A 27,456-nucleotide genomic window follows, 5' to 3' on the forward strand; every position below is an offset into this window, starting at 1 on the left:
GACACGTAAACTTATACATAGAGGCCCATAGGCTCATTACACAGAGACCCATAGACTCCTCAAAAAGAGATCCATATATTCACGACAAAGGACCCATAAACTCACCATACAGTGAGCCATAGATGCACCACATAGAGTCCCATACACTCAGAGACCCGTAAATAGAAACACATAGACTCACCAAACAGAGATGCCTAGACTTTCCACACAGAGACCCATAAACTCATCCATAGAGACCCACTGACTCACCACGCAGAGACCCATACGCTCATCACTGACCCATAAACAGGTCCCTGCAGGGTGGGCTGGTAGGACAAGTCTCTGCGCTGTATATTGCTGATTTTACACCCAACAGCACGAGATTTCACTTCGTTAAAGTATTGAAAGGGGACGGACGGACGGACACATTAATCTATTGCAGGCTGGTACACTCAGTTTACAACTTCGTTCCTACCAGTAATAGAGTCCCATAGACTCACCACACAGAGACCCACAGACACACCACACAGAGACACCGAGACCCATAGACTCACACACAGAGACCCATAGACTCACCACGTAAATACACATAGCCTCCTCACACAGAGATGCGTCGACTCACCACACATACCTTTAGACGCAACAAACAGATACTCATATACTCACACATAGAGACCCACAAACTAACACATAGAGACTCACAGACTCACCACACAGAGACTGATAGTCACCACACAGAGACCCATAGACTCAGACATAGAATCCCACTGACTCACCACGCAGAGACCCATACACTCATCAGATATTCTAGATTTAAAGCTTGCGTGACTGCTAGGATCCATACTCTTTGGTTCTATTGGGTAAAGTCACGTAGGTGAAAATAAAATACCAAAAAATCACGTTTCGGCCACAACACAAGCGGCCTTCATCAGGTGAAGGGACGAGACTGTCTGGAGGACAGCGCTGGAGTAAGAAAAGCCACGCTTAGATCACGACCTTTAAGCTGTGTGAGAAGAAAACAAAGCGCCTTGACAAAGGAATTAGCATATAATTTAGCATTGAAATGGCTCATTGAAATAGCTAAGTTAAAGTATACACATCTGCAGAGGCACCCCTTGACAAAGGAATTAGCATAGAATTTAGCATTGAAATAGCTGAGTGATTAGCTTGTAACTGGTCACAGAAATAGCTATGTTAAAGTCAGAGCATATACATTCACCGAGGCACCTAGTACAAATCAAACAGGAAAATTTAGCGAAACACAACCACGGTCATACCGCGGACCTTTAAACTGTGTGCGATCAAACACGGTGTCCTGACAAAGAAATTAGCATAAAAATTATCATTTGATTGGCCGATTTTAGAAAAGAGGTGGTGTACGTGCCGGTGGACTTGCAGTTTGGCGCGGGGGGGGGGGGGGAGTTTACCTATTGATGGTGTGAAAAGGGAATTTATAAGAGCTGCAAAAGTTTGGGGTACCACTACTTGAAAAAATATATACTGTACCATTGAAATTAGTTTAATGTTTAGTTCGATTTAAAACATCTTTTCAATGGTTGCTTAATTTGAAACCATCTTCTCGGTTGAAATTGTGTCTGTGTTTGTAGATCTGAATTGCCTCATGAACAAATCTCTCTAGGTATGAGCGTGGTTGTGTTTCGCTAAATTCTCCTGTTTGATTTGTACTAGGTACCTCGGTGAATGTATATGCTGTGACTTTAACATAGCTATTTCTGTGACCAGTTACAAGCTAATCACTCAGCTATTTCAATGCTAAATTCTATGCTAATTCCTTTGTCAAGGGGTGCCTCTGCGGAAGTGTATACTTTAACTTAGCTATTTCAATGAGCCATTTCAATGCTAAATTATATGCTAATTCCTTTGTCAAGGCGCTTTGTTTTCTTCTCACACAGCTTAAAGGTCGTGATCTAAGCGTGGCTTTTTCTCACTCCAGCGCTGCCCTCCAGACAGTCTCGTCCCTTCATCTGATGAAGGCCGCTTGTGTTGTGGCCAAAACGTCGTGATTTTTTGTTATTTTATTTTCACCTACGTGACTTTACCCAATAGAACCAAAGAGTATACTCATCAGATACCCATGAATGCAGACCCATATACTCACACATAGGGACCCACAGACTCACCAAACAGAGACCCAGACTCACAAAGAGACCCATAGTCTCACCACACAGAGACTCACCACAAAGAGATCCATAGACTCAACACCTAAAGACCCATAGACGCACCACACAGAGACGTATACACTGCCCAGAGAACCGAGACCCAGAGACTCACACAGAGACCTGCAGACTCACTACACAGAGATCCAGACTCACCAGACAGAGACTCATAGACTCACCACGCAGAGACCCATAGGCTAACGACAAAGAGACCGATAGACTTATCACACAAAAATCCAGAGACTCATCAGAGACCCATAAATAGAGACCCAGAGAAAACCACAGACTCACCACACAGGGATACAGAGACCCATAGACACACCACACAGAGACCAACATACACACCACACATGAACACAGAGACCCACAGAATCACCACAAAAAGACCCATAGTCTTTGGTTCTATTCAGTAAAGTCACGTAGGTAAAAAATAAAACAACAAAAATCACGACGTTTCGGCCACAACCCAAGTGGCCTTCTTCAGGTGAAGGAACAGAACTGTCGGGACGACAGCACTTCAATGACCGCTGCTAAGATTCGCAGCGTCTTTTAAGCTCGGTGGGAGGAGCACGGCGCCTTGACAAAGGAGTTTACATATAAAAAATAGCTGTGTTAAAGTGTTGAAGCAGAAGGGTGTTAAAGTCAGAAAATTAGCTGGGGGATTAGCATGTTTTTGTGTAGAGGGTGCGGAGGATGGGTCACTGTGTGTGTGCAATAGAAACGGAAAAAAATAAAGATCGGCAAGAATGTGCTGTCAGGGGAGAGTAGGAAAAAGGGGTTTAATAGAAAGTTCGGAAGGAATATGCTTGGTATACCATTACTTGAAGTTGCTGTTAGAAATTAGTTGACGTTTGGTATGATTTAAAACGTCTTTCCAATGGTTGCTTAATTTGAAACCATCCTCTCGGTTGAAGTTATGTCTGTGTTTGTATATCTGAATGGCTTCGTGGACAAATCTCTGGTGATAACGTGTAGGTTTACAGAGAACCTTGGTTATGTGTGTGGGTGTGTGAGTGGGTGGGTGGTTGTGTGGGTGAGACCCATGCAAACACACAGAGCCAGATTCACCATACAGAGACCCATAGACTTACCACACAAAAACCCATCGACTCACCACACAGAGAGACCCACATACTCAGCATACAGAGATCCGTAGACTCACAACATAAGAGACCCAGAGACTCACAACACCGAGACCCACAGAATGACCACACAGAGACCCATAGACTCAACACACAGAGACCCATAGACTCAACACACTCAACACACAGATACACGCAGAATCACCACACAGAGACCCATAGACTCACGGCACGGAAAACCATAGAATCAACACATAGACACCCATCGACTATCCACACAGATTCCCAGACTCATCACAAAGAGACCCATAGACACCTCAAACAGAGATACATAGACTCAACACACAGAGACCCATAGACTCAACACACAGATACACGTAGATTCACACATAGATAGCCACAGACTCACCACAAGAGACCCATAGACCCACACACAGAGACCCGTGTACGCATCTTCAGGCCGCATGGCTCACAGGGCTATACCTAATAAATGAAACTTGAGTCGATCTAGAGGAGGCCCAGCCAGCGAACCAGCTCAGATTTTCCCGCCACCTCCACTCGCCCAGGGCGGAAGCGGAAGTAGCCGCGGGGGGTGGTGGTGGGGGGAGCCAGGGGGGGGCACAGGGCGCGCGAAAAGGGGCGTGGTCACGAGCGTTAGCGACACTTGGGGCGTGGCTAGAAGGGGCGTGGCTACGACGCGCGATCTTCAACGTCACCGGTGACATCACAGCACCACGTGATTACTCAGAGTTCGAGACAGGCGTAGGAGGCAGCTGCTTCTGTTTCTTCGTCATCGTCGAGAAGCTTATGCTGAAGCAATCCGAGAAAAACTTTTGAAGAGGTGTGTGGGTCCGTGTTGTGAGTTCGTGGGGAGGGTGTGGGTCCGTGTTGTGAGTTCGTGGGGAGGGTGTGGGTCCGTGTTGTGAGTTCGTGGGGAGGGTGTGGGTCCGTGTTGTGGGTTCATGGTGAGTGTGCGTGTCCGTGTTGTGGGTTCATGGTGAGTGTGTGGGTCCGTGTTGTGAGTTCGTGGTGAGTGTGTGGGTCCGTGTTGTGAGTTCGTGGGGAGGGTGTGGGTCCGTGTTGTGGGTTCATGGTGAGTGTGTGGGTCTGTGTTGTGGGTTCATGGTGAGTGTGTGGGTCCGTGTTGTGAGTTCGTGGTGAGTGTGTGGGTCCGTGTTGTGAGTTCGTGGGGAGGGTGTGGGTTCGTGTTGTGGGTTCATGGTGCGGGTATGGGTCTGTGTTGTGGGTTCTTGGTGAGTGTGGGTCCTTCTTGTGGGTTCTTGGTGAGTGTGTGGGTCCTTGTTGTGGGTTCGTGATGAGTGTGAGGGTCCATGTTGTGGGTTTGTGGGGATGGTATGGGTGCATGTTGTGGGTCCGGGGTGAAGGTGTGGGTCCATGTTGTGGGTTCGTGGTGAGTGTGTGGGACCGTTTTATGGCTTCTTGATGATCAAATGGATCCGTGTTGTGGGTTTTTGGGGAGAATGTGGGTCCGTGTTATGGGCATGGTGAGTGTTTGGGTCCATGTTGTGGCTCCAGGGTGAGGATGTGGGTTCGTGCTTGGGATGTGAGTCCGGGTTGATCATGCGAGTAAGTGTTGATGATGTGAGTCCCTCTTGATTCTGTGAGTCTGTGTAGTGATGCGAATCCACGTCCTTGTGACATGGGTAATGGTGTCGTCGCGCTCTCCCTGACTGCTCCACGTGCCACTCTCCTACACTCCCGTCCACCCCACCCATCGCTTATCCACGCAGAGACCCTTGGGAGCAGCGCGCGAGAGTCGCCATGAGCTCTACGCAGCAAAACGACGACGGCGCTCTCACAATCAACACCATGAAGGTACGCATAGAGCCCTCCACTCGTGTGGTGAAGTATGCGATCTCCACTCTGCGTGTGCCTACCTGTCTACATTGGTGTGCATTTGTACGCACGCCAGAGTGTTTGTATCTCCGTATGGAGCGGTATTGTAGTGGTTAGTGCGCTGTGCTATGATCCCGGCAGAGAAACGAGTTTGATTCGCGCTCACGGCCAATACCATTGACGATTATTTGAACCGGTCCTGGGCCTCCCTTAGATAAACTCAGCCTCAAATGAGTACCTGGTGTGGTGTATAAACATCACCACTGGGGAGACAAAGGCGGCTGGGCGTAGTGCTGGCCAACCACCCCCTCGTGTGCCGTGCCGACCTTCATAGGTGCACGCTAACAGCACTTGCCCCAAGTCTGTAAAGGCTATACGGGGGAATTTTTTTCGTATGTGTGGTCAAAGGATGGCTCCCTATTGGTCAACCATGTTACATATGATCTGGTAATTGTTGCTCACTCAGAGGAGTTAGAGGCACTGCTGCTGAACCTGGATCGTGCCATTCAATGGTGGGGCCTTTCCATCAGCCCCACTAAAACTTAGCACCTGCCTGGGTATTTTCTAACATAAGACACTCCACCCCCACAACTCCCAATTGATGATGGGGCAATTGTGGAGAGATTGGAGAGTTTTCCATACCTGGGCAGTGTGCTCATGACCGGCTCCAGTTTGACAGCAGGGGTCTCACTCCGAATCAGCCGAGCAGCATTATCTTTTCATCAGCTGGATAAGGCTGTGTGGAAGCTAACTGGTCTGTCGCTCCACACAAAGCTTTGGGTCTTCTCGGCCACAGTCATGCCCTCCCTTATCTATGCTTGCAAAACGTGGACCCCTTTAATGGAACATCAACAGTTAGATACATTTAGGCTGGGCAGCCGACAACCCATCCTGGATTAAAAAAGGGTTTAACCAGGCTGGATTGTGCGATGAGCTCGCAAATACTTGAAAAGTTTGGACAAAGTCCCATCGGTGAGCTCCACCGGCAATCAAGGCTGTGTAGGCTGGGTCATGTAGACTGCATGCCCAGTCATCGCATGCCTAAACAGCTTTTCCTCAGCCAGATAGAGGGGCCTAAATGGGCGCAGCATGGGCTGTAGAAGATATCGAGTGATGTGTTTATGTATGTGTATGTAGGTGTCTATGTATGTGTAAAGAGTAGACCAGTCCGGGATCGGGTGAGCACAATGTTCCTTATTTCGCATTCTCTTAACTCCTTTCCCGCTGAGAAAGCGGCCCGATCCCCGCCTCTTCCGCTGACGTCACCCCTTTCCGGGGAGTCTCCTCCCTCTATTGCCCCAACTGCTCTCCCCTTTGTCCTTCATGACGTCACCCTCTCGTGGGGACTTCCTCTAATTCAAGTATATCTTCATATGTGTGTCTATGTGCGTGTGTATGTAGACGACCCCAGCTGGAGAGGCAGTGAGCCATGCCATGTCTGGCACCACGTGGAGCGCGCTGTCCTCGGCTGGCACGGCCTCCATCCGCAGCCAATCGCCCCAAGGTGAGAACAGCGGCAATCATAAAACTGGCTTCTGTGTTTGTTGTTGTGTTTAGTTTGTTGCCCCCCCGCCCCTTCCCCGCACCTTTTGATTAGTGCAGTTCACTATGTACGCTGAAAAATAAGTTCAACATACATACACTACACTGCTACACACTACACTAATATACACTACACCACTATGGTAAGTTGATAACTTATCTCATTATAATTGCTTCATGTTTAGTTTGTTTGTCCTTCGTCCACGCCTTCGATTAGCGTGGTTGGCTATGTACAGTGAGGGAAAAAAGTATTTGATCCCCTGCTGATTTTGTACGTTTGCCCACTGACAAAGAAATGATCAGTCTATAATTTTAATGGTAGGTTTATTTGAACAGTGAGAGACAGAATAACAACAACAAAATCCAGAAAAACGCATGTCAAAAATGTTATGAATTGATTTGCATTATAATGCGGTAAATAAGTATTTGACCCCTTTGCAAAACAAGAATTAGTACTTGGTGGCAAAACCCTTGTTGGCAATCACAGAGGTCAGACGTTTCTTGTAGTTGGCCACTAGGTTTGCACACATCTCAGGAGGGATTTTGTCCCACTCCTCTTTCCAGATCTTCTCCAAGTCATTAAGGTTTCGAGGCTGACGTTTGGGAACTCGAACCTTCAGCTCCTTCCACAGATTTGCTATGGGAATAAGGTCTGGAGACTGGCTAGGCCACTTCAGGACCTTAATGTGCTTCTTCTTGAGCCACTCCTTTGTTGCCTTGGCCGTGTGTTTTGGGTCATTGTCATGCTGGAATACCGATCCACGACCCATTTTCAATGCCCTGGCTGAGGGAAGGAGGTTCTCACCCAAGATTTGACGGTACATGGCCCCGTCCATCGTCCCTTTGATGCGGTGAAGTTATCCTGTCCCCTTAGCAGAAAAACACCCCCAAAGCATAATGTTTCCCCCTCCATGTTTGACGGTGGGGATGATGTTCTTGGGGTCATAGGCAGCATTCCTCCTCCTCCAAACACGGCGAGTTGAGTTGATGCCAAAGAGCTCCATTTTGGTCTCATCTGACCACAACACTTTCACCCAGTTGTCCTCTGAATCATTCAGATGTTCATTGGCAAACTTCAGACGGGCATGTATATGTGCTTTCTTGAGCAGGGGGGACCTTGCGGGCGCTGCAAGATTTCAGTCCTTCACGGCGTAGTGTGTTACCAATTGTTTTCTTGGTGACTATGGTCCCAGCTGCCTTGAGATCATTGACAAGATCCTCCCGTTGTGAGGAGCGCCGCAGGTGCCCCTGAACAACCCCTAGTATTATAAATTACTATACACTACATCGCTATATTACATTGAGATCGTATTTCTTAGGAACTGCTTTTTGGCGTGTTGAATTTTGTGCCCTTCCTCCCGCACCTCTGATTTGCACAGTTGGCTTTGTATAGCACAAAAGTGTTCAACATAGTACAAACACACACTCACAGACACCCAGACAAATAGAGACCCACAGGGATTCACAGAGACACTGATAGATTAGCACGGTTGGCTATGTACAGTGCCAAAGAAGTTCAACTTATACACAACCACAGAGAATCTCAGACACCCAGAGACCCATAGAAACCCACAGAGACACTAGCAGCTTAGCACGGTTGGCTACTGATGGTGCCAAAGAAGTTCAACACACACATACATACACGTATGGGTAAGGACCAAAGTTACAGATCACGGCTTGCAGACGCGGTTGCTGTGTCCAAGCAATCAATATTCTGCTTCGTGATACAACGATAACAGTCCGAGGCCACAAACAAGACAACAACACCACACAGCAGTCCCCCCAATTCAATTGCACATGAACCTTGAACGAGCAGAACGGACCAGAGTTTTAGTTGTTCCGTTTGACACGGGGTAGTTGGGCTGTCGCGACCAATATTATTCATGAGGTTTTTGTTGTGTTAGATCGTGTAAGTATCACTCTTGGGTCGTTAAACCCACCACCACCACGCATCACACAACCAGCTCGTGAAAGTTTGTTACGTAAACACAAACGTGGTCAATTAGTTACTTGTTCAGCACTAACTGGTGTGTTGGAGACTGAATAACTGGTGTGTTAATAGATATCCGTTGTAATCTAAATGAATACATTAACCATAAGTCAATTTGCCTGTTCGAATCGAGAGTCTTAAGTTCAACTGCTGCGCAATGGATGGTGGTGATTGCATCTACATCTGCAGAACATGAAGAATCACTGGCATCTACATCTACAGAACATGAAGAACCAGTGGCATCTGCATCTGCAGAACATCAATAACAAGTGCCATCTACATCTGCAGAATATGAATAACCAGTAACATCTACATCTACAGAACATGAAGAACCAGAGGCATCTACATCTGGAGAACATAAAGAACCAGTGGCATCTACATCTGCAGTAAATGAAGAACCAGTGGCATCTGCATCTGCAGTGCATGAAGAACCACTTGAACACGTAGACTTTCGAGACCAATATCATCCATTATAGAGGTTTTTGGGTTAGATCGCGTAAATATATAAATTTGTCGTTAAAACCCACCACCACCCAAAAACAGCCAACTAGTAAGGGTTGCCACGTAAACAGAACATGGCAATTCGTCACTAGTACAGCACTAACTAGTTGTAATCACTGGCGAAACGTTGTACTCAGTTTGTAATTGTTTTGGCTCGGCTCTCCAAAACGCCGGTGTGCTGTACTAGTGACGAATTGGCATGTTCTGTTTACGTGACAACCCTAAGTAGTTGGCTGTGTCGGGTGGTGGAGGGTTTTAACGACACATTTATATATTTAAGCGATCTAACCCAAAAACTTATTATGCATGAAGAACCAGTTGCATCTACATCTGCAGAGCATGAAGAACCAGTTGCTTCTACATTTGCAGGAGATTATACAACTTGTAAAGCCATTCCCCATGTTTAGTGTACACACCATACAACATGTTTGGAATCGACAGGAGTAAAGTAGGACTTACAGACAAATCGACTTACGACCAGACCTCTGGAACCTAACTCCTTCATAAGTAGAGGAGTCCCTGTATCATGTTGTCTGTTTGTTGTTGTTTATTCATTCTCACGTCTGGCAGCAATCCTGAACCTATTCGGGCCTCATCTGAGCCGGCGCGAGCGTAAGGAGCTTGCCGCCATGCGGGAGGTTTGGTACTTCTCCCTGGATAGCGGCGACAGACCCGGGGGATTTTCCAATGGCGGTTACGACAACGATGAGGAACACTACGTGCCGGTGAGGCCTTCGCTCGTACACAAAGGGGATTACTACCGCTAATGCTGCTGCTGCATATATCTATCATCTATAGCTGGGGACATGATGATGATCATGACAAGAAGACCAGAAGACGCCTTTTGGCGTCTTCTGGTCCAACACCAATGGAGACTAGGCTCTAAGAAAAGCTGTCTCGGGTGTGGACCAATCAAATTCAAGGACAGTGCATATTATTATCAGAGTTGTCTTTTTTGTTTGCATTTTGACTGCTTGTGTTGTGGTTATTGCAAACATGATGCCTTGAATAAAGGTGTCAATTTTTGTGCCAGTAAAAAGGGTAAAACCTATTCCTATTACAGATCACGTTTGCAGATGCGGGGTTGCTGTACCCAGCACTGCTGCTGTTAATAGATTACGTGTAAGTGACTGATCCCATGCGTGACAGCTCTGTCCAAGCGAGCCCTGGATCAACGGGGTGGGGGGGATGTTTGTTGACGATGGAGCTGGTGCTGATGTCCACATGATCTCCATGTGACCTCCGCATGACCTTTGCGTGTGACCTCCCTCCGTGACCGCTGCAGGTCCAGCACGAGCACCTCAACTTCCGCTATCAGGTGCTAAATATGATCGGAGAGGGAGGTCAGGGCCTGGTGGTAAAGTGCCTCGACCACAAGACCAACAACCTGGTGGCCGTCAAGATACTGGCGTCGCCTTCCAAGTACGTGAGACTCCTATAGAACCATAGACATCCACAAAGACCTATAGAGATCCAGAGACTCATATTGAACCACAAACTCGCAGAGACCTACGGAGATCCAGAGATTCATATAGAACCATACAGAGCCAGAGACCTTTTGAGATCGAGAGACTCGTAGAGAACCATAGGGACCCACAGAAACCCACAGCAACCCACACTAAAACTAAATATATATTTTTTATTTTACCAGGTAAGGCCCCACTGAGCTTTGTAGTTCTTTTTCAGAAGCGACCTGGTGATCATCAAAAATGATAGCCCAACAAAGTGCCTGATATCACCATCATCATCATCATCACATGGAAATATATAGCAGTAGCAGCAGCAACCAAATTACTCTGAAGTTGATTCTAAATGTGGAGGGAAAAACTGGAGGACCCGGAGAAAAATCTACGTGACGACCACGGGGAGAGAGACATTTAGAATCGACGTCACGCATTTAGAGTGTTTGGCTGACACTATAAATGTCCACGTAATGATAAGCCACTTCGTTGCGCTATCATTTATGATGGCCAGATCGCTTCTGAAAAAGGGCTACACAGAGTAGTGGGCCTTACCTGGTAAAATAAAAAAAGGTGTTGAATAGTTTATAATTTAAAATCTTTTTGCAGTTTATAGTTTATATAGCTGATACTTACAATAGTTTGTAATTTAAGCAGTTCATAGATTCTCCCAAATTGTCATGCCCAACCAACCAGCACCTAATTCTAGATTTAAAGCTTTCGTGACTGCAAGGATCCATACTCTTTGGTTCTATTCGGTAAAGTCACGTAGGTAAAAAAAATAAAACAACAAAAATCACGACGTTTCGGGCACAACACAAGTGGCCTTCATCAGGTGAAGGGATCAGGCTGTCTCGAGGACAGCGCTGGAGTGAAACACAGCCACGCTCAGACCGCGGACCTTTAAGCTGTGTGCGAGCAAACAAGGTGTCTTGACAAAGAAATTAGCATAACAAATAGCATTTGATTGGCCGATTTTAGAAAAGAGGTGGTGTACGTGCCGGTGGACTTCTTCTGCCGTGGCTGGTCACTGTTACAACGCTGTGGGTGATCACGATATAAGTTTCTCCGATACCAAGGTTCTTTGCAAACCCACGGGTTTTTATCAGAGATTTGTTCACGAGGCAATTCAGATCTACAAACGCAGACATAATTTCAACCGAGAAGATGGTTTCAAATTAAGCAACCATTGGAAAGATGTTCTAAATCGAACTGAACATTAAACTAATTTCAATGGTACAGTATATTTTTCAAGTAGTGCTACCCCAAACTTTCGATGCTCTTATAAATTCCCTTTTCACACCATCAATAGGTAAACTCCCCCCCGCCCCCGCGCCAAACGGCAAGTCAACCGGCACGTACACCACCTCTTTTCTAAAATTGGCCAATCAAATGCTATTTTTATGCTAATTTCTTTGTCAGGACACCTTGCTTGCTCGCACACAGCTTAAAGGTCCGCGGTCTGAGCGTGGCTGTGTTTCACAACCAACACCCGCCATGGCCCCCATCATTTACATTTAGTTTTCCCCCATGACCAATCAGATTTGAACGGATCTCCACCTTCAAATCCGATTGGGAGCCCTAACGTTAGCCTACCTCAGCCTACGCCAGTCTATGCTGCTCCCCCTGGAGTAGCTCCTGGCCAATCTATGGTGTAGTGTATAGTGTCGTGTAAAGTGGTGTAGCAAAGTGGTGTAGTGTATAGTGTATTGCATCGTGGTGGTGTATGGTTGTGTAATGTACAGTGTATAGTAGTTTGTACGTACATACGTTGAACTTCTTTGGCACCGTACGTAGCCAACCGTGCTAATTGGAGGTGCAGTAGAAAGAAAAACAAAATACACTTAAGAAGCAGTTCTAAAAACATGAATTTGTCAAACTAGATGATGATTTAAGAGTGCACAGCTCCCAGTGGCTTCCTAATGTCGGAAGGGAAAGAGCGTTCCAGATTGTCTTTGAAGCGCCACATTTGAAAGCGCCGTGCAATGATGATGCGGTGACCCTATTTGTCCGACATTCAGCCAAAAGTGTAATGTATAGTGTAGTGTATAGGAGTATATAGTGTAGTGTATAGTGTAGTGTATAGTATAATTATGCATAGCAGTGTATCGTGTAGCGTATTGTGTAGTGTATCATATAGTATCGTGTATAGTCATGTTAAATGTAGTGTATCGTGTAGTAGTGTAAAGTAGTGTATAGTGTAGTTTAGTTTAAAATACAGTGTAGGGTATAGCAGTGTAGAGTAGTGTATAGTGCAGTGTATTGTGCAGTGGATATACAGTAGCATCTGAAAGCACCGCGGCGAGCAGCCAAAAGCCGCTGCCACTGCTGCCACTGCGAGGATGACTGGCCAATGAGAGTCGAGCTCGTGCGTGCACGATTTTGGAAATTGTGTAAGCAATTGTGTCCTGTGGAATGTTGAATTATTGATTCATTTCCTAAACAGAATTGTATCTCTCGGGTAAGGGGAGGGAGGCAATCACTTCAGCGAGGAGCACCCACATTGACATTGCCGTCATTGTATTTTGTGGACTTCCACCCTATCCCTTTCTGCGTGCGATCGCCACTCACAAAGCCCCATGGACGAGAAGTCGCAAGGCAGGGAGCTGCAGATATCCCGGGAGCTCCAGAGCGAGCGCAGCGATGTGGACCATGGTGTGATCAGAGTCCTGTCCACTTTCCACTTCCGTGGGCACAGCTGCATTGTCCTGGAGCTGTTGAAGTACGCACACCACCACCACGTGTATGTGTGTCTCTCCACCCCTCCCTATGCCACCCACCCCCCCCCTATAGCGTGGATACTTTTGAGATGCCCAGCGCCACCCACGTGTCGTGATATCGTGGAGCCCCCCCCCCCCGCATTACCCCCGTGCAACCTGTAACAGACTGTAGGGGCAAGTGCTGTTTGTAGCAAGTGGCAGCACTGCCTATGTAGGTCAGCATTGTGACACACGATGGGGGGGGGGGGTGGGTAGCCAGCACCAAGCGGGCTCAGCCGCCTTTGTCTCTCCCCCCAGTGGCGATGTTCACTACACATACCACGGCCTCTAATTTGAGTTGTCCGGGGGGGAGGCCTGAGACAGGTTGTTCAGATAATTCGCTATCACTGGCGGTGGTGGTGGTGAGCGGAAATTGAACTCGGGTCTCTGCCAGGTTCGTAACACAGTGCTAGCTGCTGCGTCCACCGCTCAACGGTGGACGCACACACGCACGCACACACGCCCACACACACGCACGCACACACGCACGCACACACACACGCACACACGCGCACACACACACGCACACACACACACACCTGAAGACGCGGTGGCCACGCTCGAGCCTCTCATTGGAAGGGCCTGGGTTCGACTAAAAAAGTCGGGCTCCTTTCTGTGTGGAGTATTGTAGATTCTAACCGAAACTCAAAATATATTAAAAGTATATATTTTTTTTATTTACCAGGTAAGGCACACGATTCTATATACGTATAGCTAATTTTCAGAAGCGACCTGGGTATCACAAATGATAGCTCGGCCAAGTGGCTTATCATCGCGTGGGAATTGATAACAGCAGCCAAATACTCGAAAAACGCGACGTCGATTCGAAATGTGGTAAATGGACAAACCAGAAGACCCGGAGAAAAATCCACGTGATCACCACGGGGAGAGAGAGGCAAACTCAAAATATACAGCGGGCATCAGGGTCAGGATCAGAATCAAACCCATGATTCTCCTGTATACCAGACGAGGTAGTGAACATCTCCTAACCACCATTGGGTTGTCGTTATCAGAATCGACGCAGCGCCGCAGGGGGACGGCACTGACGCTGCGCCATTGTTGCTGTCGTTGCTGCCTTTCCCCTCACAGGGCGAACCTCCATCAGGTGATTAAGGAAGCGGGCGAACAGCACATCGACATGGACATGGTGAAGACGTACACCTGTGGCATTCTCCTCTTCCTGTCCCACGTCAAGTCGAGGGGCATCGTCCACGCGGACATCAAGCCGGTGAGTGGGTACGCACGCGGCGCTAAGGCTCGCGCGCGTGACTTGGGTGCGGAGGTCGAGTCGCTAATCTGGAATGAGGAGGTGGTGGTAGCGGAGGCAGGGGTCACGATACACCTCTGGTGAAGATGATCTGGTACGAGCGAAACCGCAGTGTGGAGAGTCGATTCGCTGTTGAGGACTCGTAGTGCAGACAAATCCCAGTCACAGGGATCGCAGGGTCGATGCGTTATCTCCATCTGATTCCCCTGTTTAGTACAGGCAGTCCCCGAGATACGAACATTCGCATTCATGCACGTCCGCACAAACAAACGTCCACACTCACGAACATCCGCAATGAATGAACGGACCGCCGTAAGACGTCTGACTCATGACTTGCGAACTGAACCACGGAACTATTTTGTTCGGCGGAGCGATCCTCCACAAAGACGTAAAAAGTCTCAGCATCCCACGTGACCCACAACAGTGAAACCATTCCGACTAAATGTAAGTGAAAATAACACCAATTTATTTTTGCACTGCTACTGGCCAGAGGGGTGGTTCAAGGATTTGACGTTCGTTTGATGCATCATGTACAACATTTAATCTAATTTATGACTTCATTAGTGGAACCGCAACACATCTTATGACTGACTGTACATACAATTAATTGGCGAGTTCTGACGTACGAACAAATCCAACTTTACGAATGGATCTCGGGAACATAGCCCGTTTCGTAACTCAAGGACTGCCCGTGTGTATACATGTATTGTGGCGGTGCGTCATCGATCCACTGCTGGCTGAATGCTATCCCCATAACCTCTCGAGTGTCAATCCCCTTCCTGCTTCTCCTCTTCGTACAGGACAACGTTCTGGTCAAAGACACTGTGGCTGGCACCGTGAGGGTCACAGACTTTGGGTGCAGCTTCTTCATGTACAGTCAACGTGAGTGGCGTGTCTTTGTTTTTTGTCTCTGACTCTGTATGTGTATGTGGGTGTCTGTGCGTGAGTGTCTGTGTGTGGGTATATCAAAATGTGAGTATATGTGTGTATATGTGACTGTGTGCTGATGATGTTGATCAAAGCTCTTTGAGTTCCACAAAGACAAAGATCCCCTGTGTAGCCTAAGCAGACTGTAGAGGCAAGCGGTTTTAGCGAGTAGCAGCTATGAAGGCAGGCACTACACACGAGGGGTGGGTGTCCAGCACCCTTTGTCTTCCTAGTGTCGATGTTTACTACACACGCCGCAGCCAGGTACTCATTTGAGGCTCATTCGACCTATCGGAGGCCCAGGACCGGTTCAGATAATCGTCACCAGTGTTGATGTCGGCTATGAGCAGAAATCAAACTCGAGTCACCGGGTTCGTAATGCAGTGTGCAAACCGCTGCAGCCACCTCTCCCCACACACACAAAGACAGAGACACACAGACACACACACGGTGAAAAAAACAACCACCATTTGCTAAGTGGCGGTGACGTCACCACGGCGCCTGTGTCAGGCTATGTGCACCTTCAGGCAAAATTTAGTGTTGAACGCAACGCTGGCAGGAGGCCACAGGACAGACCCAGCAGGTGCCATGCGGTTAACTGACTAAGATGACTAACAGATGAGTGTATAGCTTTAACAGACTGTAGGACGAAGTGCTGTTAGCAAGTAGCACCTATGAAAGCTGACACGGCACACGATTTGATGAGTAGCCAACAACATGTCCGGCCAACTTCATCTCCCCAGTGGCGATGTTTACACACCACACCAGGTACTCATCTGAGGCTGAGTCGACCTCGGGGAGGCACAGGATCGGTTCAGACAACCGTAACTGGCCATGAAGGGGAATCCAACTCGAGTCTCCGCCAGAGTTCGTAGCGTAGCGTAGTGCTAACCGCTACACCACTGCTACCCAGCCACAGACATATGATGACACACACACACATGTACGTATATATATATTTATAGTTGTTGTTATTGCTGCAGCCCCACACGTGGGTAGGACACGGTTCTACGTGGCCCCGGAGCTGCTGCTGGGCTACCTTGTCACCTATGCCATCGACATGTGGGCCCTGGGTTGCACCGTGGCCGAGTTGGTTACCGGCAGGGAGCTCTTCTCGTCGCTGAGCAACGAGGACCACCTCCCTTGCTGCATCGAGGTAACGGAGCAGGCGGTCCGGGGCAGTCCGGGGCAGTCCGGTCCAGTCTGGTCCGGTCTGATCTCTCTCTGCTAAAAGCACTTGCGCCCCAAAAAAATCTGTTAACTAAACTGCTTTTTGTGTATAGTTCATTGTCCTTCCCCCACACCTCCAATTAGCATGGTTGGCTACGTATGGTCCGAAAGAAGTTCAATATACACACATACAAGGCGATACGGGGCTCTTTGACTTTGTGCATACGGGGTCAAAGATCGTTGTCTTTTCACACTGTGTACACAAGCTGAAGCCGATGATTCCCCGTATAGCCTATAACAGACTGTTGGGGCGAGTGCTTTTAGCGAGAACCTATAAGAGCAGGCACAGCACACGAGGAGATGGGTGGTCAACACCTCGCCCGGCCGCCTTTGTCTCCCCATTGACAATGTTTACACATCGCAGCAGGTACTCATTTGAGGCTGAGTCTACCTAGGGGAGGCCCAGGACCGGTTCAAAAATCGTCATTGGTGTTAGCTGTGAGCGGGAATGGAATCTGGGTCGCCAGGTTGATAGTGCAGCGCTCTAACCACGACACTCCACACACACGCACTCAGATAGTCTATGTGTGTGCCACAGTGCCGGCATTGCTAGGCAGTCCTGCTGCTAACTCGCTACTAAAAACAGGGCTCTGTCGAGGCTAAGACTGTTGTGACCCTTTTGTCTCTGTCTGTAAACCCCGTGTCTGCAGATTCTCGGGAAGCCCCCAAGATGCTTGGTGGATGGAGCCCCCTACAGAAATCAATACTTTGGTGAGTTGAAGGGTTGGCGGTGGGCGGGAGCGAGCTAAAACTATAACCTTTTTGTATTTACCAGGGATAAGGCCCCGACGGAGATACATAGCTTTTTTTTCAGAAGCGACCTGGCGATCACAAGTGATAGCAGCTCAGCGAAGTGGCTGATATCATAATCATCATGGCATGGTAATTTATAGTGGCAGCCAAATACTCTTAAATGCACAGTTCTACAGACTTATACAGAACCAGAAACCCATACTCATATAGAGCCATACTCAAAGAAAACTATAAAGACAGAGACGCATATAGAACCATAGACACCCACAGAAACCCACAGGCCCATACTATTTTAGTTACATAGAATGGGTCACTACGGCGCGTAGCGCTGGTTACTGACAGGAAATATGGGCGTAACAGCCGACTTGCCAGCCGAGCATGGAATGCCACGGAGTGGGTCACTAGGGTGCGTGGCGCTGGCTGCTGGCAGAGAGGGGCATATGCGGACGTAGCACCCCGGCCGGCTGGCGGAGCACTTGATAGGCCTGGGTAAGGGATGTGGGGCAAAGTTGACCGAGGGGACACGTGGGGTATAGCCCAGAACCTTCTGGTGGGTTCCAGAAGGGGGCGTAGCCAAGGGCGGAGCCAGGCAGGGGACACATGGAAGGTGGCCCAGAACCTTCTGGTAGGTTCCAGAAGGGGGCGTAGCCGGGGGCAGAGCCAGGCCACGCCGGAGGACATAAAAGGGAAGTACTGAGGCTGGATAGGGGCTGTCTGTTGGTGGAATGGAACCCAACGTGCTAAGTCTTCGTCTCCGGCGTCGTGGTTCAAACAGCGTGCCGGCTGCTCTGACCTGTTTGTAGTTATCCCGTGTGTGAACAGTTTCTAAAAATGTAGAATAAATGTATGTTGCCTCCTACTTATTAGTGTCTCAGAAGTGATTCACTACACTAACACTAAACTATTTTAATTTTGAACGGTTTGATGCCCCCCTGAGCTATGCAGCTCTTTTTTCAGAAGTGACATAGCTATCACCAAATGATAATAGCTCGACAGAAGTGGCTGATATCGTTACGTGGGCATTCATAGCAGCAGCCAAATACTCTTAAACGTATGATGTCGATTCTAAATGTGGAGGGGAATAAACCGGAGGACCTGGAGAAAAATCCACGCGATCACCAAGGGGAGAGAGAGAGATGCAAACTTAAAATATACAGCAAGCATCGTCAGGGTTGGGATTGAACCAACAACCTCCTCTATACTATGCGAGGTAGTCAACATCTGCTAGCCACCGTGGCGCCCGGATTCAGTTTCACGGGGTGGCACTGGTGCTGTTGTTGTTTGGGCCACCCAGTAACCCCCTGTGGTCATCAAGAACCATAGGTTTGGTGAGTGGGTGGGTAGGTCAGTAGGTATGGTCGATGGGTGAGTGGTTGAGTGGGTCCGTAGGTTGGAGAGTGCGTGGATATATGGGTGAATGGGTGTTTGAGTTAGTGGTTAGGTGGGTGAATGGGTGTGTCGGTAGGTGTTTGAGTGAGTGGGTGTGTCGGAAGGTGGATGGGTGCGTGAGTGGGTCTGTAGGCGGGTGAGTGAGTGAGTGCGTGGGTAGGTGGGTGAGTAGGTCGGTAGGTGGGTTTGGTGAGTGGGTGTGTGGCTAAATGATTGGGTGAGTCGGTAGGCGGGTGGGTGAATGAGTCGGTGGGTAAGTGGGTGAATAGGTGGTTGGGTCTGAACATGGGTGGGTGAGTGGGGGAGCGGGTGGCTGAGTGGGGAGTGGGTGGATGAGTAGGTGAGTGAGTGGATAGGTGGGTGAGTGGTTTGGTGTGTGAAGGGATGAGTAGCTCGGTGGGTGAGTAGGTACGTGGATGGGTGGGTAGATCGGTAAATAGGTCGGTGGATGGGTGGGTGAGTGGGTGGTGGAGTGGGTGGGGGAGTGGGTGGCAGAGGGGGTGGCAGGATGGGTGGGGGAGTGGTGGGGGAGTGGGTGGGTAGGTTGGTGGGTGGGTAGTTCGGTAGCTGGGTGGGTTAGTGGGGAGGTGAGTGGTTTGCTGGGTACATGAGTGGGTTGGTAGGTAGGTGAGCGAATGGGTTGGTGGATAGGTGAGCGAGTGGATTCATAGGTAGGTGGGTGGGTAGACAGGTCAGTGGGCGACATGGTGGTTGGTGACTCTGTGTTTCTCTCTGTCTATCTCTTTCTCTGTGCCACCTGCAGACCGTCGGGGCAAACCGTACAGCCCAGAAAAGCGACGGATACCGAGAAGGTACCCCCTGGAACGCATACTCTGGGGACACAGCCAACAGCTGATAAACTTCATCAGCTGCTGCCTGCGGTAAGAACCAACAACAACCGCGATTCACCACTAAGTGGCGGTGACGTCACCATGACGCTTGTGCCAGGCCATGTGCACCTTGAGGCCACGTGAAGCGTCGAACGCCCGCGGGCAGGAGGTCACGGGGCAGACCCAAGTGCCACGGGTCGACTGACTAAGATGACTGAGATGACTGGCTGATGCACCACCTGTGCCTCCTACTGTGCCAAGCTGCTGTGCTTTAGCCACCCGGCGCTCCGCTCGTTGTTGTGAGCGTTGCTCCTCCGCCCTCCGTTGTTGTTGGAGGGCGACTGCCTCCAACTGCCCAGTAGCATCCTTCACGAGCCTCCTCCACAGAGGCCGATCTTGACACCGCTGGTACCAGTCATCGGCAAGTCCACTCAGCTCCACGTCCTCCTGTACCACATCACTCCATCTCTTCTCTAGCCCGTGCCGCCCCCGTTTAGCCCCCTCGATCCAGCCGAACAAAAACTGTTTCGGCATGCGGTGGCTGGGCATGCGGGCTACATGACCCAGCCAATGCAGCCTTGCCTGCCGGAGGAGCTCACCGATTAGACCTTGCCCAGATCTTTCAAGGATTTGTGAGCTCCTCACACAATCCAGCCTGGTTAAACCCAGGATGGATCGTAGGCAGGCTAGCCTAAATGTTTCTAACTGGCGAAGATGTTCCATTAGGGGGGTCCACGTTTTGCAAGCGTAGAGAAGGGAGGGAATGACCGTGGCTGAGAAGACCTGAAGCTTAGTGCGGAGCGACAGACCAGGTAGCTTCCACACAGCGTTACGCAACCGATGAAAAGATATTGCTGCTCGACTGATTCGGAGTGAGACCTCTGCTGTTAAGCTGGAGCCGGTCATAAGCACACTGCCCAGGTATGGGAAACTCTCCACTCTCTCCACAACTGCCCCATCACCGATTGGGAGTTGTGGGGGTGGAGTGTCCGATGGAACAAAATACCCAGGCAGGTGCTTACTTTTGGTGGGGCTGATGGTAAGGCCCCATCTCTTAGTGACATGCTCCAGTCTCAGCAGCAGCGTCTCCAACTCCTCCTCTGAATGAGCAGCTATTACCAAATCAACCAAATCAATCAAATCAAATAAGCACCACACCCACCAACACCCTCCCACCCCACCATCCCCACCCACATCTACCCACCCCCTCTCATCCACCTAACCACCACTCCCTCCCACCCCCTCCACCCCCCAATAATTACCCCCCACCCACGCCTATAGAGACCCACAGAGACCAATACTTACAGAGACGCATACGGATCCAAAAAGACCCATAGAGACACACATAGAACAAACGTATAATGAACGTTACCACGCGTCTGTCCTTCCCCCTCCTTGATCCCTACCCCCTCCACCCCCATGCCCCTTCCCGCGATCCCTCCCTCCATCTCTCAACAGATGGGATCCCAAGATCCGCATGACGCCCGAACAGGCGCTGCGTCACAGCTGGCTGCAGACCGCGACCACGACCACCACAACTAGCGCCACCACCACCACCACCACCAACACCACCACCACCACCACCGCTACCAGCACCACCACCACTAGGATCCCCAGCGCCACCACCAACACTGCCGCCACCACCGCCATCACCGCCAGCAGCGCCAACGCCACCACCACCACCACCACCGCCACCAGCACCACCACCACTGCCAGCGCCACCACCGCCAGTGCCATCGCTGACAGCGCCACCACCGCCACCACCAAAAGGATCGCCAGCGCCACCACCACCACCAGCGCCACAACCACCAGTGCCACAATGATCAACACCGCTACCACCACCACCACCACCACCACCGCCACTCCTGGCTCTGGAGCTGTCGACCCACGGTAAGCCTCTCTCTCTGCTGTGTGGTATGGAGATGTTGACTATCTCGCCTGGCATGCAGGGGTCGTGGGTTCGATCCCAACTCTGACAATGCATGCTGCTGTATATTTGGAATCCGTGTCTCTTGCTCTCTCTTTCCATGGTGGTTGCGTCGAATTTTCTCCACATTTAGAATCGACATCACGCGTTTAGAGTATTTGGCTGTCACTATGAATATCCAGACGATGATGTTGATGATGATGATATAAGCCACTTCGTTGGGCTGCTATCGCTTTTGATAGGCGGGTCGCTTCTGAAGAATATCTACATAGCTCAGTGGGGCATTACCTGGTGAAATTAAAAGCTGAGTTTTAGTACGGGTCTCTGTGGGTTGCTGTGAGTCTCTGTGAGTCCCTTAGTTCTGTATGATTCTCTGGATCTCTATAGGTCTCTATTAGTATGGGTCTCTGGGAGTCGTTATCGGTCTCTATGAGTATGGGTCTCTGTGGGTCTGTATGGGTCTCTGCAAGTATGGGTCTCTGTGGGTCTGTATGGGTCTTTGTGAGTATGGATCTCTGTGGGTCTGTATGGGTCTCTGTGGGTCTGTATGGGTCTCTGTGGGTCTGTATGGGTCTCTGTGGGTCTGGAGGGGTCTCTGCGAGTATGGGTCTCTGTGGGTCTGGAGGGGTCTCTGCGAGTATGGGTCTCTGTGGGTCTGTATGCGTATCTGTGAGTATGAGTCTCTGGGGGTCTGTATGGGGCTCTGTGGATCTGAATGAGTATCTGAGTATGGGTCTGTACAAGTCTCTGCGAGTCTACTGAAACGTGCTTTTCGAGGATTTGGCTGCCGCTATGAATTCCCACCGGACGATGATGATATCAGACATTTAACTGAGCTGATATCACCTGTGATAGGCAGGTAAATTATCTGAAAAAGAGCGACATAGCTAAGTGGGGCCTTACCTGGTGAAATACAAAAAGTTTATTTTCAGTATGGGTCTCTCTGGGTTGCTGTGGGTCTGTATTGTTCCATATGAGTCTCTGGATCTCTATAGGTCTCTGTGAGTATGAGTATCCGTGGGTATATATGGACTTCTGTGAGTACGGGTCTCTGTGGGTCTGTATGGATCTCTTTAAGTATGGGTTTCTATGGGGCTCAGAGTCTGTAGGAACATGCATTTAGAGGATTTGGCTGCTATGATGAATTTGCACGTGACAATGCTGATAATATCAGCCACTCGTTGAGCCGCTTTCACTTGTGATGGCCAGGTCGCTTCGCTGAAAGATAGCCACATAGCTCAGTGGGGCCTTACCTGGTAAAATAAACAAAAAATTGTTTAGTTTTAGAGTCAGTCAGTCAGTTAGTCCACCCACGGGCAATGGCGGGTGGTGGGGGTGCGAATGGGACCTCTGGCTAAAACAATACAATTCTCACGACGTTTCGACTGCAACACAAGCAATCATCATCAGTGTTTAGGTGTGACTGCAAAAGCTATCACTCCAACCATGAAGAAGGACCCTCTTGAGGAGCCTTTCAAAACCATAACTTTACCCTACATTGCGGGGATCACAAAAAAGATCTCCAAAATCTTGAATAAACACAAGATCCAGGTCCGATTCAACACATTACATAAAATTCGTGATCTGGTTCCATCTGTAAAAAGATGTGATTCCGGACATACAATACCCTGGCGTCTACAAACTAAGTTGCCTCTGTGGTAGTAGTTACATTGGAGAAACCAAACGACATGTCTCGGACCGCATTCATGAACACAAAGCAGACCTGAAACACGGTAGGACCAACACCTCGGCCGTAGCAGATTCCTGTTAGAATTCAGTAGGCTCACATGACATTGACTTCTCCAAGACAGAGGTTCTTTGCAAGCCATCTGGCTACCATGAGAGATTCGTTCATGAGGCTATCCACATATACAAACACAGATACAATTTCAACCGAGAAGATGGATTCTGGCTTAGCAATCATTGGAAGGATTTGATAAACCATTTCGGGTCTTAATTGATTGATCACGCTTAAGGTGGCTTTCAGATCACATCCATTATTTTCGTCTCCCCCCTCCTTTTTTCCGAACATAGATGGACTCGTCCATCTGAATAAACTGTCAAATCGCTCTCCGTGGTGCTAACGTTAAAAAACCGCAACTTTTTTCAAATTTTCTTGCTGTGGTTTTCACACCAGATGATGATTGCTTGTGTTGCAGTCGAAACGTCGTGAGAATTGCATTGTTTTATATTTTTATTCTTTTATTGTTTCCCTTCTACGTGACTTTACCGAAAGAACCAAGAATATGAATCCCTGCAGTCACGAAAGCTTTAAATCAAAATTTGGACCTCTGGCTGTAGTCGCAGTATGCTGGAGCACTGCTGTGGTGCTGCATCTCTCTCCACAGAGCGGAGCCGGAGCAGCCCCCATCATCATCATCATCAACATCCTCACCGCTCGCCCAGAACTCGGGAGATAGGGCGGAGGATGTGGAGGAGGTGGTGAAGAAGGAGGTGGTGGCGACGGAGGTGGAGAAGAAGACAGGGGATGAGGAGAAGATGGAGACAGATAAGGAAGAGTCTGAGGACGAGAAGGATGATGAGGAGGACGACGAAGATGATGACGAGAAGGAGAAGCATAACGACAAGGAGGATGACAAGGAGGACGAGGAGGACAATGACAAGAAGGATGACGACAAGGAGGAGGACAAGGACAATGACAAGGACAATGACAAGGAGGATGACAAGGAGGATGACAAGGAGGATGACAAGGAGGAGGACGATGACAAGGAGAAGGATGACGACAAGGAGGATGACGACAAGGAGGAGCACAAGAAGAAGAGTAACGACAAGGAAGAGGAGGGGGAGGACAAGGCACAGAAGGAGGACAACAAGGAGGACGAGGAGAAGATGGAGGAGGTGCAGCAGGAGCAGGAGAAGAGGAAGCGAGGGGGCCTGGTGTGTGTGGGCAGGGTGCTCCGCTCACTCCGCTCGCTTCTCCGCCGCATGCTGCTGTGTGGTGGCCGGCCCACCACACAGTAGGGGGTGGCGATGGTGGTGGAGTCGGTGCCAACCACCACCACCACAAGCAGCACCATGCACCCACCACCCACCCCCGCATGATACCACACACATACTACACACACAGATACACACCACACTCACTCACCACACTGACAACACTCACCACCATGGAACAGGCTGTGGCAGAAGACTGAAGAGCAGACATCAGAAATGGACTGGAATACTGCACTCACCACACGCACCACACACACACCACACACACACTACACTCACCACACTCCCCACACACACACCACACGCACACACACTACACTCACCACACTGACCACACGCAGCACACACACACACTACATGCACGAACAGCACACTCACCACACTCACACCACATGTACACACACTCACCACCATGGAACAGGCTGTGGCAGAAGACTGAAGAGCAGACACCAGAAATGGACTGGACACTGCTCTCACCACACGCACCACACACACACTACACTCACCACACTCCCCACACACACACCACACGCACACACACTACACTCACCACACTGACCACACGCAGCACACACACACACACTACATGCACGAACACCACACTCACCACACTCACACCACACATACACTACATTCATCACATGCACACCACACGGGACTAGCCTAGTAGTGCATCCAGGCACCGTTACCCCAGGCTCCCACCCATGCGAGTTTTCATCCGATGGCAGTCCTCAAGGGGATGACCTCGCCAGCAATTTCCAGGACATGGAGGGGTGGGGGGAGGGGGGCAGTCGCCCCCCAGGGAGTGGAGACGAAGGGGGATGCCTGGTGCAGACAATGGCCAGAGCCTGCCTGGCCATGTGATGTGTTAAGAGTTAGGATCCATAAAAAGTTATAATGTATATATATCATTGTTGTATGTCGTTGTTTGTATCTCGCTTTATAAACCCTCGAGGACTCAATATAATGTTGCAATGTTTCGCGAGTGCTGCCTGGCTCGTGGGGACTCACGATGGTCGTGTGGATGGGGTTCCCAATAGCCATTTCGGTGGGGTTTATAATGGCCGTGTTGGTGGGGTTCACTATTTCCATGTTGGTGGGGCTCACATTGGCCGTGTGGATTGGGTTCACAATGGCCGTGTGGATGGGGCTCACAATGGCCGTGTGGATGGGGCTCACAGTAGCCGTGTGGATGGGGTTCACAATGGCTGTGTGGGTGGGGTTTACAATGGCCGTGTTGGTCGGGTTCACAATGGCTGTGTGGGTGGAGATCACATTGGCTGTGTGGGTGGGGGCTCACATTGGCCGTGTGGATGGAGCTCACAATGGCCGTGTGGGTGGGGTTTACAATGGCCGTGTTGGTCGGGTTCACAATTGCCATGTGGATGGGGCTCACAGTGGCCACGTGGGTGCGGCTCACAATGGCTGTGTGTGTGGGGTTCACAATGGCTGTGTGGGTTAGGATCACAATGGCCGTATGGGTTGGGCTTACAATGGCCGTGTTGGTGGGGTTCACGATGGCCGTGTGGGTGGGGTTCATAATGGCTGTGTCGGTGGGGTTCATAATGGAGAGTGGGTTGGTGGGAGGATGGATGGTAAAGTGTGTGGGTTGGTGTGTGGGTGGGTGTGTTATTAAGTTAGTGAGTAGCTAAGTGAGTGGGCAGGTATCATGATGAATGAATGGGCAAGGGAGTGAATGGGTTGGTGGGAAAGTGAGTTGGTGGATGAGTGAGTGTGGGTGAATGAGCGGCTGTGACGCGAGTCAGACAGGGCAGAGTGGTGGCATTAACATCGTGACTAACACCACCACCATAATCACCATCATCACCATTGACTTACCAGACAGAGACCCACCGACTCACAACACAGAGCCCATAGACTCAACACAGAGATACACGTAGAATCACACATAGAGACCCACAGACTCACCACACAAAGACCCATAGACTCACCAGAACGAGACTCATAGACTCATGACACAGAGACCCATAGACGCAACACATAGAGATCCATAGACTCATCAGATACCCATAAATAGAGACCCATAGACTCACCACACAGGGACAGAGACATGTAAACTTATACATAGAGGCCCACTGACTCATCACACAGAGGCCCATAGGCTCATTACACAGAGACCCATAGACTCCTAAAAAAAGATCCATATATTCACGACAAAGGACCTATAAACTCACCATACAGTGAGCCATAGACGCACCACATAGAGTCCCATACACTCATCAGAGACCCGTAAATAGAAATACATAGACTCACCAAACAGAGATGCCTAGACTTTCCACACAAAGACCCATAAACTCATACATAGAGACCCACTGACTCACCACGCAGAGACCCATACACTCATTACTGACCCATAAATAGAGTCCCTTAGACTCACCACACAGAGACCAACAGACACACCACACAGAGACACCGAGACCCATAGACTCACACACAGACACCCATAGACTCACCACGTAAAGACACATAGCCTCCTCACACAGAGATGCGTCGACTCACATACCCTTAGACGCAACAAACAGATACTCATATACTCACATATAGAGACCCACAAACTAACACATAGAGACTCACAGACTCACCACACAGAGACTGATAGAGTCACCACACAGAGACACAGAGACACACCACATAGAGACCCATACATCCGTCAGGTACCCATAAATAGAGATCCATAGACTCACCACACAGAGACTAATAGACTCACCACATAGAAACCCATAGACTCCTCAAACAGAGATGCCTAGACTCTACACACAGAGACCCATAGACTCAGACATAGAGTCCCACTGACTCACCACGCAGAG

At 49.5% G+C, this 27,456-nt stretch overlaps 3 protein-coding genes across 3 annotated transcripts; all 3 read left to right on the top strand.

The window, feature by feature from the left end:
* Nucleotides 1–4,213: 4,213 nt before the first annotated feature.
* On the top strand, nucleotides 4,214–13,480 carry LOC142907190 (dual specificity tyrosine-phosphorylation-regulated kinase 2-like). Its single transcript, XM_076056444.1, has 6 exons — nucleotides 4,214–5,074; nucleotides 6,497–6,599; nucleotides 9,699–9,853; nucleotides 10,414–10,550; nucleotides 13,164–13,310; nucleotides 13,474–13,480. Exons 1-6 carry the CDS (start codon nucleotides 5,021–5,023, stop codon nucleotides 13,478–13,480), a joined length of 603 nt encoding a protein of 200 aa, XP_075912559.1. The 5' UTR covers nucleotides 4,214–5,020.
* Nucleotides 13,481–13,979: 499 nt separating this feature from the next.
* LOC142907191 (dual specificity tyrosine-phosphorylation-regulated kinase 4-like) lies at nucleotides 13,980–19,798 on the top strand. Its single transcript, XM_076056445.1, has 5 exons — nucleotides 13,980–14,575; nucleotides 15,415–15,496; nucleotides 16,525–16,697; nucleotides 17,422–17,482; nucleotides 19,677–19,798. The coding sequence occupies exons 1-5, from the start codon at nucleotides 14,186–14,188 to the stop codon at nucleotides 19,796–19,798; spliced, it is 828 nt and encodes a 275-aa protein (XP_075912560.1). The 5' UTR covers nucleotides 13,980–14,185.
* Nucleotides 19,799–21,206: 1,408 nt separating this feature from the next.
* LOC142907129 (uncharacterized) lies at nucleotides 21,207–25,783 on the top strand. The gene is made up of 2 exons (XM_076056251.1): nucleotides 21,207–21,633; nucleotides 24,019–25,783. The coding sequence occupies exons 1-2, from the start codon at nucleotides 21,221–21,223 to the stop codon at nucleotides 24,650–24,652; spliced, it is 1,047 nt and encodes a 348-aa protein (XP_075912366.1). The 5' UTR covers nucleotides 21,207–21,220; the 3' UTR covers nucleotides 24,653–25,783.
* Nucleotides 25,784–27,456: the final 1,673 nt, after the last annotated feature.

This window comes from Petromyzon marinus, chromosome 75, assembly GCF_048934315.1.
Source record: "Petromyzon marinus isolate PM22_M1 ecotype Great Lakes invasive population chromosome 75, UKy_Petmar_22M1.pri1.0, whole genome shotgun sequence".
NCBI lineage: Eukaryota > Metazoa > Chordata > Hyperoartia > Petromyzontiformes > Petromyzontidae > Petromyzon > Petromyzon marinus.

Coding starts and splice junctions, on each gene's coding strand:
- LOC142907191 (XM_076056445.1), top strand. CDS start 14,186: ATGGACAAACCAGAAGACCCGGAGAAAAATCCACGTGATCACCACGGG. Junction 15,497..16,524: donor CTTCTTCATGTACAGTCAAC/GTGAGTGGCGTG, acceptor TTATTGCTGCAG/CCCCACACGTGGGTAGGACA. Junction 16,698..17,421: donor ACCTCCCTTGCTGCATCGAG/GTAACGGAGCAG, acceptor CCGTGTCTGCAG/ATTCTCGGGAAGCCCCCAAG.
- LOC142907190 (XM_076056444.1), top strand. CDS start 5,021: ATGAGCTCTACGCAGCAAAACGACGACGGCGCTCTCACAATCAACACC. Junction 9,854..10,413: donor ATGAGGAACACTACGTGCCG/GTGAGGCCTTCG, acceptor TGACCGCTGCAG/GTCCAGCACGAGCACCTCAA. Junction 10,551..13,163: donor ATACTGGCGTCGCCTTCCAA/GTACGTGAGACT, acceptor CCACTCACAAAG/CCCCATGGACGAGAAGTCGC.
- LOC142907129 (XM_076056251.1), top strand. CDS start 21,221: ATGACGCCCGAACAGGCGCTGCGTCACAGCTGGCTGCAGACCGCGACC. Junction 21,634..24,018: donor TCTGGAGCTGTCGACCCACG/GTAAGCCTCTCT, acceptor CTCTCTCCACAG/AGCGGAGCCGGAGCAGCCCC.